The 17,134-nt window shown below is 40.1% G+C and overlaps 1 protein-coding gene across 5 annotated transcripts in view; it reads left to right on the top strand.

Moving 5' to 3' along the window:
• Positions 1-1,144: 1,144 nt before the first annotated feature.
• RBM26 (RNA binding motif protein 26) overlaps positions 1,145-17,134 on the top strand; it is a 59,913-nt gene continuing 43,923 nt past the window's right edge. For all 5 annotated transcript variants that reach the window (XM_086476708.1, XM_086476718.1, XM_086476702.1 and 2 more), the window contains exons 1-3: positions 1,145-1,215; positions 16,187-16,305; positions 16,864-17,000. In XM_086476708.1, the coding sequence (XP_086332834.1) occupies positions 1,145-1,215; positions 16,187-16,305; positions 16,864-17,000 (327 nt within the window). The remainder of the gene's footprint in view (positions 1,216-16,186; positions 16,306-16,863; positions 17,001-17,134) is intronic.

Raw genomic sequence — 17,134 nt, 5'->3', positions numbered from 1 at the left:
TGACTGAGGTACATTCACTGTGGACGTTTTCTTTCAGCACTTGGTTAATCCAGAATGCCAGTGAAAGCAGCGGTGTACATTAACTTTTCATGGGAAGGCCTCGTGCTGGTGGGCACTGGTTTTTAGGTGACCCGTCCGTGCACCCCCACCGCCATTGCCTCTGGGGGGTGACTGAGCAGCTGTGTGGGCTCAGCTCCTCTGTCAGACCCACCTTGCGGGGCCTGAATCAGACCAGGAACCACCACAGGCAGGTCGCTGCTGGGACCTACAGTCCACGGCAGTGCCCCATCCCACCACACACAGGGCCGACGTCATGGAGACACGGGACTTTGCTGCCAACTCCCACATCTTCAGAGAAATTTTTTACTCCGACTTTTCTTTTAAAACAAAATGGTTTTTATTTTTCCTGTCAGTTGCAAGCACTTACGGAAGTTGGCACAACGGGTGAGGGAGCACTGGCTGTGCCGCCCTTTCTGCTTCTCCAGGGTACGTTTCCCTACCACAGCACTCCCCTCGACTACCCGGGAGGCCGGGGGACTGCTCTGCCCTCGCGTGAGGGCGGCGACAGACCGCTCCCACCGGGCCACGCCACGGCCCGCCAGATGCCCCACTGCAGCGCCAGCGCCAGCGCCAACGCCTCCCTCCCGCCCGCCCCGCCTCCCAGCAACCCCCGCGCGCCCCCAGTCCTCGCGAGACTCCTTATTCTCGCGACAGCGGGGCGCCGCCATCTTACCTGCTCGCTCGCTTGCTCGCTCGCTCCGTCTGGCTCTGCGGCTAAGAGGAGAGGGGGGGAAGGAGGCGCGTTTGGGAGCCGTGCTTGGGGCCCGCCGCTCGTCGGGCCCGTCGGCCGTGCTGCACCGCTGCAGAGGCGGGAGGGAACTGCTGAGCGCCCTCCCTGGCCAAGGAGCGGCGAGAGCGGGGCCCGCAGGGAGCAGCCGCTGCTCGGCTGGTTCCGCCCCCTTCGTGGCGCTGGGCCTCCGGCCCTTCCCAGGCGGCCTCTGCCGAACCGGGAGGCGTCTGCGGCTTCGGCGGGTGGGGGTAGGCGCGGCGGGAGCCGGGGTCCCGGCCGGCGGGGCGGCGCGGACCCCGCCGCCGTTGTTGCTGCTGCTGCTGCCGGGGAGGCGGGGGGCCCGGGCCGCTCTGGATGGTGGTTAAAATGATCATAGAAAACTTCGAGGCGCTGAAATCCTGGCTCAGCAAAACCTTGGAGCCCATGTGAGTAGCCGCGACCCTTCCTCTCTCTCCCGCCCCCTCTAAAATAAACCTTCCCTTGTAAAAGACGGGGATCTTCAGGGGAGGGAAACGCTGTGCTGGAGGGGCCCGCGAGGGCATGCCGGGAGGTGCCCTCCCAGCGCCCTTCTCCTCCGGCTTTTTGTCGGGGACTGTGTCGTTGCCCCGCTCTCCCGGCGCCGTCCTCGCTGAGAGGTAGGACCGTCTTTCTCCGGAGGGTGCAGCTTCCCCCCCTAGCGACCGCGTTCGTCTTTGCCTTTGTAGCCCAGGGTGAGCGGGAGATAATGTGTGTGCGTGTGCAGCTCACTGTTCCCTGCTCTCAGCCCCCGTAGACACCGGGTTGATAACCACGGCCTACCGCCTTCACCGGTGACCTTCTCTGAGAGAGCTCAGGTGCCATTGGGACGTTTTCCAGGAGCCTGGGATCTTCCAAGTAGCATTTTCCATAGACTCGTCGCACGTCGTTCTCAGTTGTTTTGAGTATTTCTTGTGTCGACCCCCGCCCCCCCCCCCCCGCCTCCGAATAAAAATTGCATCAGTAGGGCGCTTGGGAGTAGAAGCCCCGGAGAATAATTTGCCTGTTTGTGAATACCTGCTAGGCCTTTAAGCATAACATTCGTGTGAGTAATTGGGGCTCTCCTGCAAGTAGTCGACGTCCTCCCTCTCTGATATTTTAGTGGAGCTGAGACATGAACTTGGTTTTAAAGGTTTTGTCTTCTGGAGGTGTGCCGTCTATAGACGTTGTAGTCAAAGGATGCACTTGTCATTCTGAAACACCATATTAACATGTCTGAATTAAATTGCTGGAGCTTGGGTTGAGTCAATAGAACTAGAACTTATAAATTAATTCTAATATTAACTTTTCTTCCAAGATGATTAGCCACTGTTGTTTTTACTCTGATGCTATCAAATGTGGAGAAAAAAAAAAGTCTGCTTTATGGTTTTGATAGCTGTTAGTTAAGTATACGTGTGTACATGTATAGTTTGTATGGCTTATGCTGAAGTAACTTGAAAAAGTTATAAAATGCTGGGACATTTTTAGGAGAGCTTCACTTCTGTTTGGAGGGGGTGGTGGTTTTTTGGGTTTTTTTTTTTAGGGCCTGAACCAAACCACAGTGAAATAGATCAGTCTTGAACTTGATTTCACTGGACTTTGAATTAGGCCTGGAGCAAATTACGCTGAGTGCCTTTATGTAAAAGGTTTGACCCTTAGGACTGTGGTAGAATTTTTTTTTTTACTTGCAAAAAAAAAAAAGACATTTTATTCTTATAAAGGTGTAGTTTTGGGAAGGTGAATTAATCTTTCTTTTGGGTCAGTGTAAGGTAATATTAAAGTAACAGAGCACATTGGTGAGGTAATATTAGAATAATAGAGCACATTGTGTTCTGATCCATCTAGTCCTCTAGTGCAGAATGCTCCCTGTTATTCTTTGGATACTTTCTTGCATGAATATTCTGTTAATGGCAATCAGCAGTTTGATATCAGTATTTAGGGCTTGCTGGTCAAGAGGCTTGGAATAGACAGTATTTAACTTTGGAAAATCTTATCATTTCCAAAATACATGTTGGTAATTTGAAATGATAAATCATGCACAGTTCCTTAGCAGTTGGTGCGCAGCTCGAGATTGGTATGTTAGCTTCAAACAGTTTAAAAGGAGCATTTTTAAATTCTGTGAAATCTGAAGCTGGAAGTCTGCTAGTGGCATCTACAGGAGGGTTTCAGCTGACTTCAAAATCCCCTTATTGAGTAAATACGTTAGGTTCTTTGAATTTTGCAGATCTGTATCCAAAATTAGTTTATATAGTTTTTCTGCTCTTCCTTAAGTGTTATGCATCAGGAGATGAAACTTAACTTTTACTGGATGTTGGGAAAAATTTCTTTACCGAAAGTGTTGTCAAACATTGGAACAGGCTGCACAGGGAAGTGGTAGAGTCACTGTCCCTGGAGGTGTTCAAAAGACGTATAGATGTGGTGCTTAGGGACATGGTTTAACGGTGGGCTTGGTAGTGTTAGGATAATGGTTGGACCTGATGATCTTAAAGGTCTTTTCCAGCCAAAATGATTCTATGTTTCTACCAGTGAATAATAAAAGTTTCCCATTCACAATATAAGAAGTACTGCAAGTTTGTCAGATACCATTTAGCTAGAGGTCAGTGTGGTCCTCAGTCTTTCCCCTCAAGCTCCATTCATTAGTAATGTGTTGTAGTAACAACTTATTCTGGTAACAAACTTGAGTTGTTCCACATTTCTCTATTTGTTTGAATACTGAACTGTGATATCTGCTACTGATAGCACTTAGAGGGTGAAATTGGGATTTTCAGCTTTTGTGATCAGTGCAATTTTCTGCTTTTTAGTACTAAAAGGACCAAAGTGTTGCTGTTAAGTGTGATGTGTGAGCAGTTCAAATGTGGTTCTCATGCTGGAAAACTGTGTCGTGGGGTCAGGAATTGCTGACCTGGAGAATGTTGAGTTCTCTGAATTTTTAGCTTTGGGAGGAAACAAGCCAGCAGGGATTGTTAAATTTAACTGTCTTTCAGTTTCGTGCAGTGTCCTATGTAACTGCGTTATTCCAATAAATGTTGGAATTGGTGGAGAAGTATTGTCATTTCCTAGCAGTCAAGTACTGTTGGAGCTGCTTCTGATCTCGGCTATCTGAAATGTGTGCCTACAGCCATAGCTTCTGGCTGTATGAAAATTTTAGTGTGCAATTACTTCTAAAGAAGTAACTGCTATTGGTGCAGTACTAGTACAATGAGGCCCTAAGTGCTGGTCAGCTGGAGATGTTACCATAGCCTGAAAATAATTTTTTACTTGTCTTTTCCTTTTAATGAAACAAAAAAATGTACCAACTGTTTTTTTTATCTTCTAGCTCTTTCAGAGACCTCTAGTTGCAAGATAGATGGCTGAATCTCTAAACTAGACTAAGGAAGACAGCACTGTGTTAGATTATTATGGAGGTGTTGTCTAAGTAGTTTTAAGGGAAGAAGTGCATTTAAGATGATACATAAATAAATTTTATACACGTATAGGTCTATATTTATGTGCTAGTTACCAAGAGCTGAGTAGTTAAAACATGCTTTATTTTCCAAGTCGCCCATTTCCAAGTAGCTAGCAGTTTTTAATCAGGATGTATAGTTTGTTCCCAAGCAATATCCATAAGGGTTGTTTCATTGTAGCATTAAGTTTTATCTTTAAACTATTTTAAAGCATTAGCAAGAATGCTAACTTGTAAGTGTAATGAAACAAGTGTGTTACGTAATTGTATGGACTGGACATAATTTGGTTGTTGGTTTGGTTTCACGGGGTGCCTCTGGGAAACACTGTTCATAGACAAGAATGTTTGGAGGAGAGGGATGATGGAGGATTTAAGTTTTGGAAGTTTTTATTTGTTTGTCTTGCTCTGCCCTAATGCCTTTGGCAAAGCTTTGGTGATCCACCATACAAACGCTCCTTAGCTGAGTTTGGTCTTGTTGCAGTGAGGCAGAAACTGCAAATGCTACCATGCTGGATGGAGCATTTTATGCAGTCCAGCTCTGCTTGAGGGGTGGTAATTAGCTAGTAACTTCCTACAGCTCTTCAAAGACAGGCTGCTTTTGTGGGTTGTGATAACTCTTCGAGCAGCTCAGTTTGGTGTACAGAGAGTTACTAAATACACACAGAGAACCATTACAGATACAGCTACGTGAATGTAGTACCAGTGTAAACAAAGTGGCTGAGAGTATTTTTTTGTGCTGTGGCTGCTCTTTATTTGACTAGAACTATCTTGTATGTTCAACTCCAGTCAGCTCTGTAAAGAAGGCAGTTGTCAACAATCGTCTTCATTGCTTGCAGACAGCAATATGCCTAGTTTCTAGTGTTATATGCTTTTTCTTGTCCATGGCATGGCTCCTGTAAAGTGTTTGAAAATTATGTTAAATTTAGATTATAACCTTATGTCTGTCATTTCTGATTTCTGTACTAACAAGGTCCTCACTGAGCTGTATCTATTGTGGTGGGTTTCTTTTCTGCAAGTCGACTCTAGATCTTGTATAAACTGTGTCTATAATCCTTGCTGGAATATCAGGATCTGGCTTGGCAGAGTTCCAAGTAGGGATGTGGTTTTTAATTTTTTCTTGAATTTGTTTGTATCTCTACCTGTGAAGAAAATTAGCTGCACTCACTATTTTGCCTTGTAAGTCTTTAATGTTCTTCTCCTTGCCCTAATTCTCTACAGTGGAAAATTTTCTTGTTTTTAATTACTTTGTGTAAAATAAATTTAATTAAAGTCTACTGCTGACGCACTGAGTTGTACGTACGAGTTGATTAAGGCTCCCATATCAAATTCTTTCCACTTTGCTGTATTTATGTTTTTATGAAGGTTTGTACTAAATCAGACTGGCTAGGAAGATGAAAAAATATCTAAACCAATGTTTATGCAGTATTTACGCATACCTCATTAAAATAGAAAGGGTTTTTGCATTGGTTAATTCTGTAAATGATCATGGTGGTGTAACTACTTATGTCAGAGAGAGTAATCCCCAAATTGCTTAAAGAATATTTTGAGTATATTTATCATTGGAATATTTTATGGCATGTAACAGTATGCTCTGGTGTTCAGTTATGCCTTCACTGTTCTATTTTTGTTTGTCGTGCTTTTGAACCCTTCTTTGTTAAATCTCATCATATTTTTTTGGCTGTTTGAATCTTTACTTTATTGTTAAGAGGTTACTGGTTAGTTATCTTCACCTAGTTACTTAAGAAAGGTAGTGAATAAAAAAGGTTTAACAATAGTGTAAGCAATATGCTAATAAGACAAGACACTGGAAGAATAGGAATGAGATAAAATGAAAAACTGCCACTGCTTTCCACAAACATATGGCACACGGTCCTAGTAATAACACTCATCGTCCTGCCTGGAGGTTTCACTCTGGTTTCCCGTGAAACTTCCTAAGAAGTTCAAAGGGAATAGATGTTTCTCTTCATTTCACTTAATCTGTTAACACTTTACATTAAGCTATTTATAACTTCAGATAAATAAAGCAAAAATTAGACATCATTGGTATGTCGCTATTAACACTAGTGAAGTTACTCTTCAGTTTCTGTTATGAAACTTTAGAGCTTGTTCACCTGACTCGTGGAGAGCTGCTGTATTTGAGAAATTGAGGTTCCTAACTTAGAGTGCTGATACTGCTAAGCTTCTGTGTAAAACTACTATGATAGAATTAAAATATTGATATTATAAGGTATAGTTGAAAGCAGAAGATAAAAAGGGGAAGATTATTCCTGTTACAGGGAACCTTTCTTGTTCTTCCAGTGAACAACAGCAGCAAAATGGAACCACCCCTTGACTGCATAGCAGTCATAGAGACACTGTGATGATTTTTGCTTTCTGCATTTGAGCGTGTGTTGGACAACCAGCAAGCTGACAGCTGTTCTGCCTCATGAGAGCTGTCTTGAATCTGGAGGTGGCATTTTAAGCTGCTGGTTACTGGTTGCAGCTGTATGAACATGTCAGATCAGGGTATCATGGTAATTTAGAACTATTGTAATGACATCAGTAACTTATGTAACAGCATTGGAGGCTGTTGCATTCCTCAATGTATTTCTATTACTTTAAGTACTGTTAAAGAGTTAATGAAAGTGAGCGTTACAGTACCGGTCCTTCTAACCTACAATAGAGTCTCAAGATAAAAAGATAAAAGCTGGATCTTCCTGAATGAGTCTGTCGTTCACTTTACTTATTGAACACTGTAGCTTTTTATAGATTTTTTTTTTTTTTTTTTTTTTTTAGTAGCAGCACAACAGAATGGTACAACTGCTTAAATTAGACTGGCTGCTCTGCCCAATATGCAACGTACATTTTTCTGCACCCACTCAGCCCTGCAAATATGAAACATGTCTTTCAGCCTTCAAACATAACAATGTCCACCTTGGTTAATGTCAAGAGCTGAGCAGTGATCTAGGGAGGTATAAATATTAATCTTTAGGCAACAAAACCAGACTGAAATTTAGGTTGTAAATTCTCAGGATCAGAGTACGACAAATAACATGCACCTACATGTTATTTCCTTTGCAGAAAGACCATTTACTGCCTGGAGGACTTCAGACATGCTTTTGCGGTTTCAGTGTGTTGTGGTAGTTTAATTCTGTGAAGGAACTAGTTTCAGGACTTGAAGCACCTTTTTGGTCTATACATTCATATTAAAAAATGAAGAAAAAAGCCCCTCATGTAGTTTCTTTTAGCATCTTAAAAGTAGTGTCTGCATGCTAGCTGTGTCCAAAATGACATTTAGATTGAGGGTCTTGGCATTAGCTTGAAATAAAGGCAATGAAAAATATCTGAAATGAACAAATAGTGTTTTCATTACAAGGAAGCTTTATGGAAGTTTCTTTTCTGTCCTCACTGCTCGCCTGCCCCAAGCACACTTTTTCCCTTCAGTGAGTAACAGTGTTCATTTTGTGAAAACTATCAGATTACAGTTTGACAGCTTCAGCATGGGAACATTTTTTTTTTTTTCCCCTCCTTCCCCAGATGGTACAAAGGTTACCTATCCTATAGTTAAACACTACTTAATCTCACTTTGGGAATTCACATACATTTTCCAAACATTTTCACAAGAAAGTAGACTTTGGAGTACTAGATTTTTTTTCATAGAAAAGGTGTATTAAAAAGTGTGAATTCAGTTACATTGCCAAAAAGCCTAAAAAAATCAAATTAATTTTGTATGTAATGATCGAGTCGTTGTCTAATGACTGTAAAGTTTGAGCAGCAGTTTGTTTTGTCATGCCAGTGAGATTTTTGGCAAAATAAAGGATTATCCTCTTATTAAACTGATTTCTGCAGTGTTTACTACTGTACCATAGTACCAGGTCTGCACCAAATAATGTAGATACAACTTTTTAAAAAAATTGACCAGAAATAATTACTCTTTTAAGGCTCCATTTCAAAGTGGCTACTTCATTTATTAAGAATTGACTTAAATGATGAATTGCAGCATGAGGAACTTCAGAGCACTGGGGATGTGTGTTTTACCTGGGTTTAGATATTTCAGACTTTTCCTCAGGCAAATTAGTTAATACTTGGAAAGGCTTCAGCTTGGTATGTATGTTGAAATAGGCATCTTTATTCATTCTGTGCTTTGTCATGTTGGACAACGTTATTTGAGGAAGTCAGACTGGAGTAGGACAAGCAATGTTAATAAGCTATTTAAATATGTGAATTTTTGAGGTATATTGTCAACTTCACAACTATCGTTCTTGAGTCTGCGTGCCATTTTTTAATTCCTTGCATTTCTTCCTCCTTTTCTTGGTTTAAGAATTCATCGGAGACTTTCAGATCTGCTTTCCCTTTTGATACCTTTTACATTAAAAATACTCAAATAAATAGCGTGTTTTGTCATTCATTTAAATATATATTTTTGTACTGATGCTGAAACACATTTTTAGGCGCTAACCTGACGAAATATGTCCTCAGCATACTGTACTCTTCTCGCGTAAGGCTTGAGAGATACTTACTATATGCTCGTGTTGAATGTTTTTTAAAGTGGTTCTGCAATATTTATATACAAAGGTATTTTGCTGGTTTAGCTTATCTGCCTTTTTGAACTACTTTTAGCTATTTTGGCAAAGTCTTCCTAAGCCAGTGTTGGTTCTGTTGTTTGTAAGGGGTTTTGTATGTACAGCTACACCAGTGACATTTTTTTGCAAACAGCTTTAACATGTATTCCGCATCCACTGCATTTGAAAGTTAAGGCTGATGCCTGTAATTGCATGGTGATTATAAAAATCAAAGTGGGTTCTCAGAACATATTTAGTATTTTATGTTTTAAAATATGTAAATTTGAGTATTGGAAATGGATAGATTGAGTGGAGGTTGACGAATTGCAAAGTATTAAAATAAAAAAAAAAAGACTACAGAGAAGTGAGTCCTCTTCAGCCATATTGCTTCCCCTTCTCAAACATTCATTATTTTTTTTAAAAAGTATATATTTAAGGCTTAAATTTACTCTAACAGCTTCAACTTTCCTTTTCTGCTTAATTTTCTTTATTTGAAATGGTAATTTAAAATATATTTCATTACCAATTGAAATGGTAATTTCAAATAATGGCTGCAACACCAAATGAGATCAGAAACAAAGGATTTTGAACATTCCTGTGAGGTTCATTGCAGTTGTGAACTCTTGCTCCTACAGTTGAACATAATACTTGGTTGGGTGTTACGTTCCTTTTTGAAGCTTTTCTCTGGTGGTTAGCAGTTGGAAGTATTGAGATCATTCTCTGGAAGCTCTAGCAAGAGGATTCTTCCATCTATGCCTGTATATTAAATATTGTTTATTAAAGTAGAATTACAAGAGCAGTATCCCTTGTTTAGTATAGAGCAGCAGACACTACATGTTCTCTGACTGATAGAGCACAGACTCTGCAAAAAAGCATTACTAGAGGTAAAAATGTTTTCTTTTTTTTTAACTGTTTTCCTATATTCAGAAAGTGGGTGTAAGAAAACATGCTGTGGAGTTTTAATTGTAGCAGGCACTGAGATGTACTTGCTGTGGTGGAAATGAGTTCAGATTACTTGTGTAACTGGTTTTTGTTAAAGAAAACATGAAAGAAAACAGGAGGAAAAATTTATGTGATTACTGATGGTTATTACTGCTTGCAACACATGCCTACAAAAAGTTGAAGGGATGTAGATACGGGATTCAAAGTTGAGAAATGTTGTTTTACGTGTTTCGATGCAAGTGAACGTTTTTCTACTAGCCAGATATTAGCGTACGAGTGAAGTAATGGCTAAACTTCTGTCACAGTTTCAACACATGAATTCTGTTTATGTTCAGGTCTGTGATGTACCACACCATATCCAAGTTAAGCTAAAGATTCAAACCTGTGTCTGAGGGCTGAAGATGTGTATCATTCAGTGAACACTAGAATTGAAATACAAATTTATTTTTCATTTTGAATGCGACTTACACTATTCGAAATGTGTAGGTGGTATTCTGATCTTCTCAGTTTTCTGAATTGTCGGTTAAGGACCTTTCTCTATTAATCTTACAATCTGCAAGAACATAGCGTAATACATACTGTGTGATAAGTCCTTGTGCTACAAAGTATATTTTGCTGCTGACATCACTTAACAAAACAATGTCGGCTATGAGAGCATAAAGTACAAGACAGGTTTAGAAAAACTGATAAAGCTAGCTCAAAATGGGTGGAAAATCCACGTATGCACAACAAAGATACAGCAAGCGTATTGCATATTGTTCACACACAAAGGCTGCCATTATGTAAGAAAATACTGTCAAATCAGAGAACATGAGAACCTGTTTATCAGAAAAACTCAAGGTCCCTATACTCCAAATGAGCAATTTTTGACTAAACCAAAGGATGGAGAATTTATATGCCACGTTTCAGGGTTCAGTTTGAATGAAGAAGTAGAAAGGAATTGCTTGAAAAAAAGCATCTCTCTCCAAACAAAACTATTAATGATAATATCCAGAGCTGTAATAGCTATAAAGAACAGAAATTTTCAGGCAGACCTCCTGTATTCAAAGTTCTGTAAAGTTTACATTTCTTTTTTACTTCATGAGACCAGTTACTCTTCTATTCCACCGCTTCATGTTGCTAGCAATTTAATTTTAGCATAATCTTATAAAATACTTTGCTTTTTATTAAGAGTCTGAAAAGCAGTAAAAGATCAGACTATAACCTTGTTAAATCTATCTAAAATACTAGCTACAGAAGCAAGCATGGTCTTCACAATAGTGTAGAGAAAACAGATCAGATGTTTATGGGGTTTTTTAAGCTTTGAACAACAGATACAGAAGAGAAGAGTTCTGTTTCAAGTCAGTACATGAAAGAGGAAGTCAACCTTCGGCTATGTAAAGATAATTTGTAGTTTAATTATAGAAAGTGAAAAAAATCACATAAAATCATACTGTCAATTACAAAAACACTTTCTCCCTTTCACTCTAGCGCAAAGCGCATTGTATTAATTCTTGCTTAATTAGCATCAATTCGAAATAATTTGTCTGTGTTTCTCAAAAAATAGTGTTTGTTGAATCCCCAAAATATAGAGTTTAAACTTGAAAGCATGTAAGTTCTTCCTGTTGTGTACAGGGGAGTTTCTGCACTTACATATTGAATAATAATAGTAATAGAGTTCATTGTGATTGTTTTGCATTGTTCATGTGTGGCTGTGTCACATAGTGATGAATGCTGAGACAATGCCACAGGAGAAAATGAATCTGTGTTTTGGAAATTAGAAGTACATTTTTATTGAGGATATTTTCTTGAAAGTATCTTGGAGTTGAGTGGATCGATTCAAATTCTGAGGTCGTTCGGGGTGGACAATATTGCTAAGATTTCCAAAATCATCATGGCAGAGAGGGGTGAAAGCACTAATTGTTTATTATTTTTAAACAGTTTTTGTTTGGGTTGGGGGGGTGTTGTTTGTTTGGTTTATTTTTTCTTTTCCACCTTTTGGAGTCTAGGTAGTTTTCCAGACAAGATTTTCCTCCCCCTGCTTATGAGGGAGGAATTTCTTTAAACTGAATATAAGGTTGTTGTATAGTCACTACTATAGGAGCTGGAGAATTGAAGTTGTTGCTGTAGCTAGCAGCAGTGGGTTTTTACCTTCTAGACTGACTCTTGGGTTTTTTCTTTGTGTCGGAGCCCCCCAGTTTTGAGTACACGTGTCATCATTTAAATCAGTTGTAGCAGATTTTGAACAGTAACAGCTGACTTGTATTATCAGATAGGAACCAAATTTGTGCAAATTGAAATAAAAAAATTCAGCTTGTAATGTTTATCTGATTTTTGTGAAGAATAGAAAAGAGTTGAGAATTGTTGTTTGAAAATTGTCCCCTCCTCCCAGAATTGCTTCCTGTTACAACTGTAGATAGATAGTATGAAAATAGCACACTAATTTTCGAGATATGAATCTGCTTGAAACTGGGAGAAGACTGAAAATCTCTTGTAGTGACATTGTAGTTGCATTAAGGAACCGTAAAAAAAAAAAAATAAAAAATGTGCAAATTCAAGCATTGAGAAGTTACGAAGTGCTGGCCTTCGGGCCTTCTGGGGACCTGTACTGGAGGAGACCCCTCATTGCAGCCTATGATGAAGACTGTTCCAACATCAGGCTTTCAGATCATCTGCCTGGATGATGTACTCAGGTGCTAGCAGCGTAAAGGAGACCTTGCAGTCCTACCGGTCTCGCTGTAGGAGGTTATGTGCCTCCTTCCAAGATTACTTGGTGCTTGGACAGCATTTTCTGCTGGATAAAGAATTGTTATATCTGAACAGGGGCAAACCAGATGTGGTAGTTGACGGAAAACATTTCTGAAAAATTGTCAATCAGTGTGCGGTCTGTTTTTTGATTAACAGTGTATATATATATATATATGCATTTTGTCGGTTTAGTGTGTAGGGGTTCTTCTGGAATGTGGGCTGATTATGAACTCCCATCTCCTGTATCTATAAATAATGCAGACTAACACAGAATACTGTGGTACATCCCGTAGCAGCTCAAGTTGCTTTTACAGCACGAAATTCTGCCACTGCCTGCTTTCTAGAGGATGCTGAGTTATGTCTGAAGCTCTGACCTTTAACTTCAGAGCACTCTGTGCTGGGCCCAGGCTATCTGGTTTCTATAAATACATTAACAACAAAAGGAGGGCTCGAGAGAATCTTCCTCCTTTACTAGATAGAGGGGGAAACACAGTGACAAAGGCTGAGGAAAAGGCCGAGATGCTCAATGCCTTCTTTGCCTCAGTCTTTAGTAGTAGAATTAGTTGTTCCCTAGACACCCAGCCCCTTGAGCCGAAAGACGGGGCAGGGGGCAGAATGTGGCCTTCACATTTAAAGAGGAAGTGTCAGTGACCTGCTGCACTGCTTAGATGCATACAAGTCTATGGGGCCAAATGGGCTACATCCAACAGTACGGAAAGAGTTGGTGGATGTACTCACCAAGCCTTGTTCCATCATCTCCCAGAAGTCCTGGCTAACTGGGGAGGGCCCAGTGGACTGGAGAATAGCAAATGTGACACCCATATACAAGAAAGGCCAAAAGGAGGATCTAGGAAACTACAGACCTGTCAGTCTGGCGTCGGTGCCTGGGAAGGTCATGGAGCAGATCATCTAGAGTGCCATCATGAGTCATTTACAGAACAACCAGGTGATCAGGCCCAGTCAGCATGGGCTTATGAAAGGCAGGTCCTGCTTAACAAACCTGATCTCCTTCTATGACAAGATGATCCGCCTGATGGATGAGGGAAGGGCTGTGCATATTGCTTACCTCAACCTTTGTAAGGCCTTCGACGCTGTTTCCCACGGAATTCTAGTGAAGAAGCTGGCTGCTCATGCCTTGAGTGAGCATATGCTCTTCTGGGTAAAACACTGGCTGGACAGCCAGGCGCAGAGAGTGGTGATTAATGGAGTTAAGTCCAGCTGGCAGCTGGTCACAAGTGGTGTTCCACAGGGCTACTTCTGTTTAGCATATTTGTCAGTGATCTTGACAAAGGGATAGAATGCTTAGTAAGTTTGCAGACGACACCAAGTTAGGTGGGAGCGTTGATCTGCTTGAGGGTAAGGAGGCTCTACAGAGGGACTTGGACAGGCTGGATCGATGGACCGAGGCCAACTGTATCAGCTTTAACAAGGCCAAGTGCCGGGTCCTGCACTTGGGACACAACAAGCCCATGTAGCGCTACAGGCTTGGAGAAGAGTGGCTGGAAAGCTGCCCGACGGAAAAGGACCTGGGGGTGCTGGTTGACAAGCAGCCAAATGCGAGTCAGCAGTGTGCCCAGGTGGCTAAAAATGCCAATGGCATCCTGGCTTGTATTAGGAATAGTGTGGCCAGCAGGAGGACCTCTGTACTTGGCATTGGTGCGGCCACACCTCAAGTACTGTGTTCAGTTTTGGGCATCTCAATACAAGAAAGACATTGAGGTGCTGGAGAGAGTCCAGAGAAGGGCAACAAAGCTGGTGAAAGGCCTAGAGAACAAGTCTTATGAAGAGTAGCTGGGGGAACTGGGGCTATTCAGTCTTAAGAAGAGGAGGCTGAGGGGAGACCTTATTGCTTTCTACAACTACCTAAGAGGTTGTAGAGAGGTAGGTGCTGGTCTCTTCTCACAGGTAATTAATGATAGAACAAGAGGGAACAGACTCAAGCTGCACTAGCGTCGGTTTAGGCTAGACATTAGGAAAAAGTTTTTCAGTGAAAGGGTTGTCAGGCATTGCAATAGGCTGCCCGGGGAGGTGGTTGAGTCACCATCCCTTAATGTGTTTAAGGGTCGTTTAGATGTGGTGCTTGGAGATATGGTTTAGGGGTGTCCTTGATAGAGTAGGGTTGATGGTTGGACTTGATGATCTCAAAGGTCTTTTCCAACCTGAATGATTCTATGATTCTATCCAGAGAATCTCCTGAGGATGGATGCCGACAGTTATGGTTCCTTTGCTTGTGGATATGTTTGCATGGAGGGTGTTGCTTGCTGTGCAGGAGATAGTTTCTTTGAGGAGAGGAATTAGGTAGCATGGTACTGTGATGGATTTGTTTTCTTCTGCCCAGTGTCTAAAATACATATAATTTAAATGATCAACATTCAGATTTATAATTCAGCTTCAGCATTGAAATTTCCTGTGTTTTAATGTGGAAGAGATGGGAACTGCTGTTTTATTCCTTCGTGGTGACTAGTGGACTTCTCTTCTAGAACAGTATTTGTATGATACTCGTATTCAGTGCAACTCCCTGACCACAGTTTAATTTTACTTATTTCTCAGTTATTTTTGCTAGAGGGAATGTACAGTTAGGATGCATCAGTGCAATTTTTTTTCTTCTTATTGTAGTTCTTTAAAACATTAGTATTAACTTTATTCACCGCCCAAACAAGATAGCTATGTGTATCCCGTCACCAGTGTGTGTGTGTGTTAAATCCTGCATGGTTTTGTGGAGTCTGAAGTCTTCCTTTGGTTTATGCTAAATAATGTCGTTAAATGGTTTAACAAAATGCTGTTGTTCTGCCTGATAAACCAGTGTCTCACTATTTCATTAGTTACTAGCTTTGAATTATGAATCGTGAAATGGTTTTCTGCAGTATTCTCGCTTGCTTTGGCAGGTTTTATTCTAGAACACCACTACAGAGTTCATTGTAAATTACTGTTTGTGAAACATTATAATAAAATTGATGTGGATATACAGCTTACTTAATGTGGATATACAGCTTACTCTGTTCTAAGTTCTTTGTTGCTGTGTGTGAGATCGTCAGCTTCTACAGAGAGTGCTCCATACTTAATTTTAGATTGAATTTAGATGTCTAAAGTGGATAATGATCCCCTAAATTTCCCTTCATTGTCTGTGTACCTCTTGCAGAGATTTCTGTGATAATATTATATGAATAATAAGCTTTTTCTTTAGTCTTTCAAAATTAAGGTTTTTCAGTTAATCTGCTTTTTTTGGTGTTCATATGTAGGTAGTAAAAAGGTTCTTTAAAATATATTTGGGAGAAAGAGTCTGCTTGAGAGTGAATTTTTTTTAATAGCATAGATCACTTCTGCTGTATCACTGTATTCCTTTTTAGTTAGGTAGACGGACTTTTCCCCATTGACAGTCACTCAGTATTACACTCAATTACTGTTTTCATTATTGAGAAATTACAGAAGTATTTGTTGTATTTGTAATTGGTTTTTTTGCTATTAGACAGTTGAGGCTGTTTCATTCTAAATAGTTCATTCTAGTTTGCTATGAGGTGTTCCATGCAATACTGTTTGGAAATATTCTAGGCAATTGCTTCTCTGGAAAAGAAAGGTGATACTTAGCCTTCTGACATACTGGACTCTGTCTTAAAAAATACCCCTGAGTGTTCTGCAGTTACTTTGGTAGGAAACATTTTCATCCTCTATATGTATTGCTCAGTTTCAGACATTAACTTCTGTAATTTAATTGATGCCTTTTTTTTTTTTTTTAACTTAATCTATTTGCAGATGTGATGCAGATCCATCTGCCCTAGCTAAGTATGTTCTGGCTTTGGTAAAGAAGGATAAAAGTGAAAAGGAACTGAAGGCATTGTGTGTTGATCAGCTGGATGTATTTCTTCAGAAAGGTATGGTCTGGTCTTTGTCATAACAATTACTCTCGAGTGAAAAGTCCATCTGGTTTAATTCATTCAAACAATCTTTTACCTTAGAATCATGCATTTATCTCTTTATTAGCTTTGCCACTTTGAAGTGTGTAATTCAATTTTCATGAGGTAATTTGTTTTAAAAAAACAAGTGTATAGCACAATATGCATATATTAGGTATATATTTTGTGTCTACTGGTATTCCTGAAAGAAAATTAAGAATGTTAAGAGTTATTGCCAGAATCAGAAGCATTGGAACTCTGTATATATTCCAGAAATACTCTTCCAGATGTTTTATTACAAGACATTAAATAATTCAAGGATTGAAAACCTGTGTCAAACATTACCATTATTGACATGCTTCTTTACTCTGTATATGTCCTTTTAAATATAAAATTAGCAGCAGAGTATTTTAAAAAAATACTCCGTTTTAACCTTTTGGTGAGTGCTGATCTTGATTTAGTTTTTAAATATTTATTTTTAAAGGAAATGTTAACTAAAGTTTTCAGTAATGGATATTTGTACACTCTTTACTTTAGAAACTCAGATATTTGTGGAAAAACTGTTTGATGCTGTGAATACAAAAAGCTATCTACCTCCACCGGAACAGCCATCATCAGGAAGCCTGAAAGTAGAATTTTTTCAGCACCAAGAAAAAGAGACAAAAAAAGAAGAGGTAGGTGTTGATTTTACTTTAAATGTTTGTCTCTTTTCCTTGTTCCTGTAGTTTGCTTATGTGTTTCAATTTCATGATGTTTGTTTGTTTATTAATAATAGTCCCAAAACTTAGGCTACAGCATCAAAATAGTT

This window comes from Leptosomus discolor, chromosome 1 (genome assembly GCF_034619465.1).
Source record: "Leptosomus discolor isolate bLepDis1 chromosome 1, bLepDis1.hap2, whole genome shotgun sequence".
Lineage (NCBI taxonomy): Eukaryota > Metazoa > Chordata > Aves > Leptosomiformes > Leptosomidae > Leptosomus > Leptosomus discolor.
Note: the sequence above shows the minus strand (reverse complement) of the source record. Positions and strands in the feature narration are given on the sequence as shown.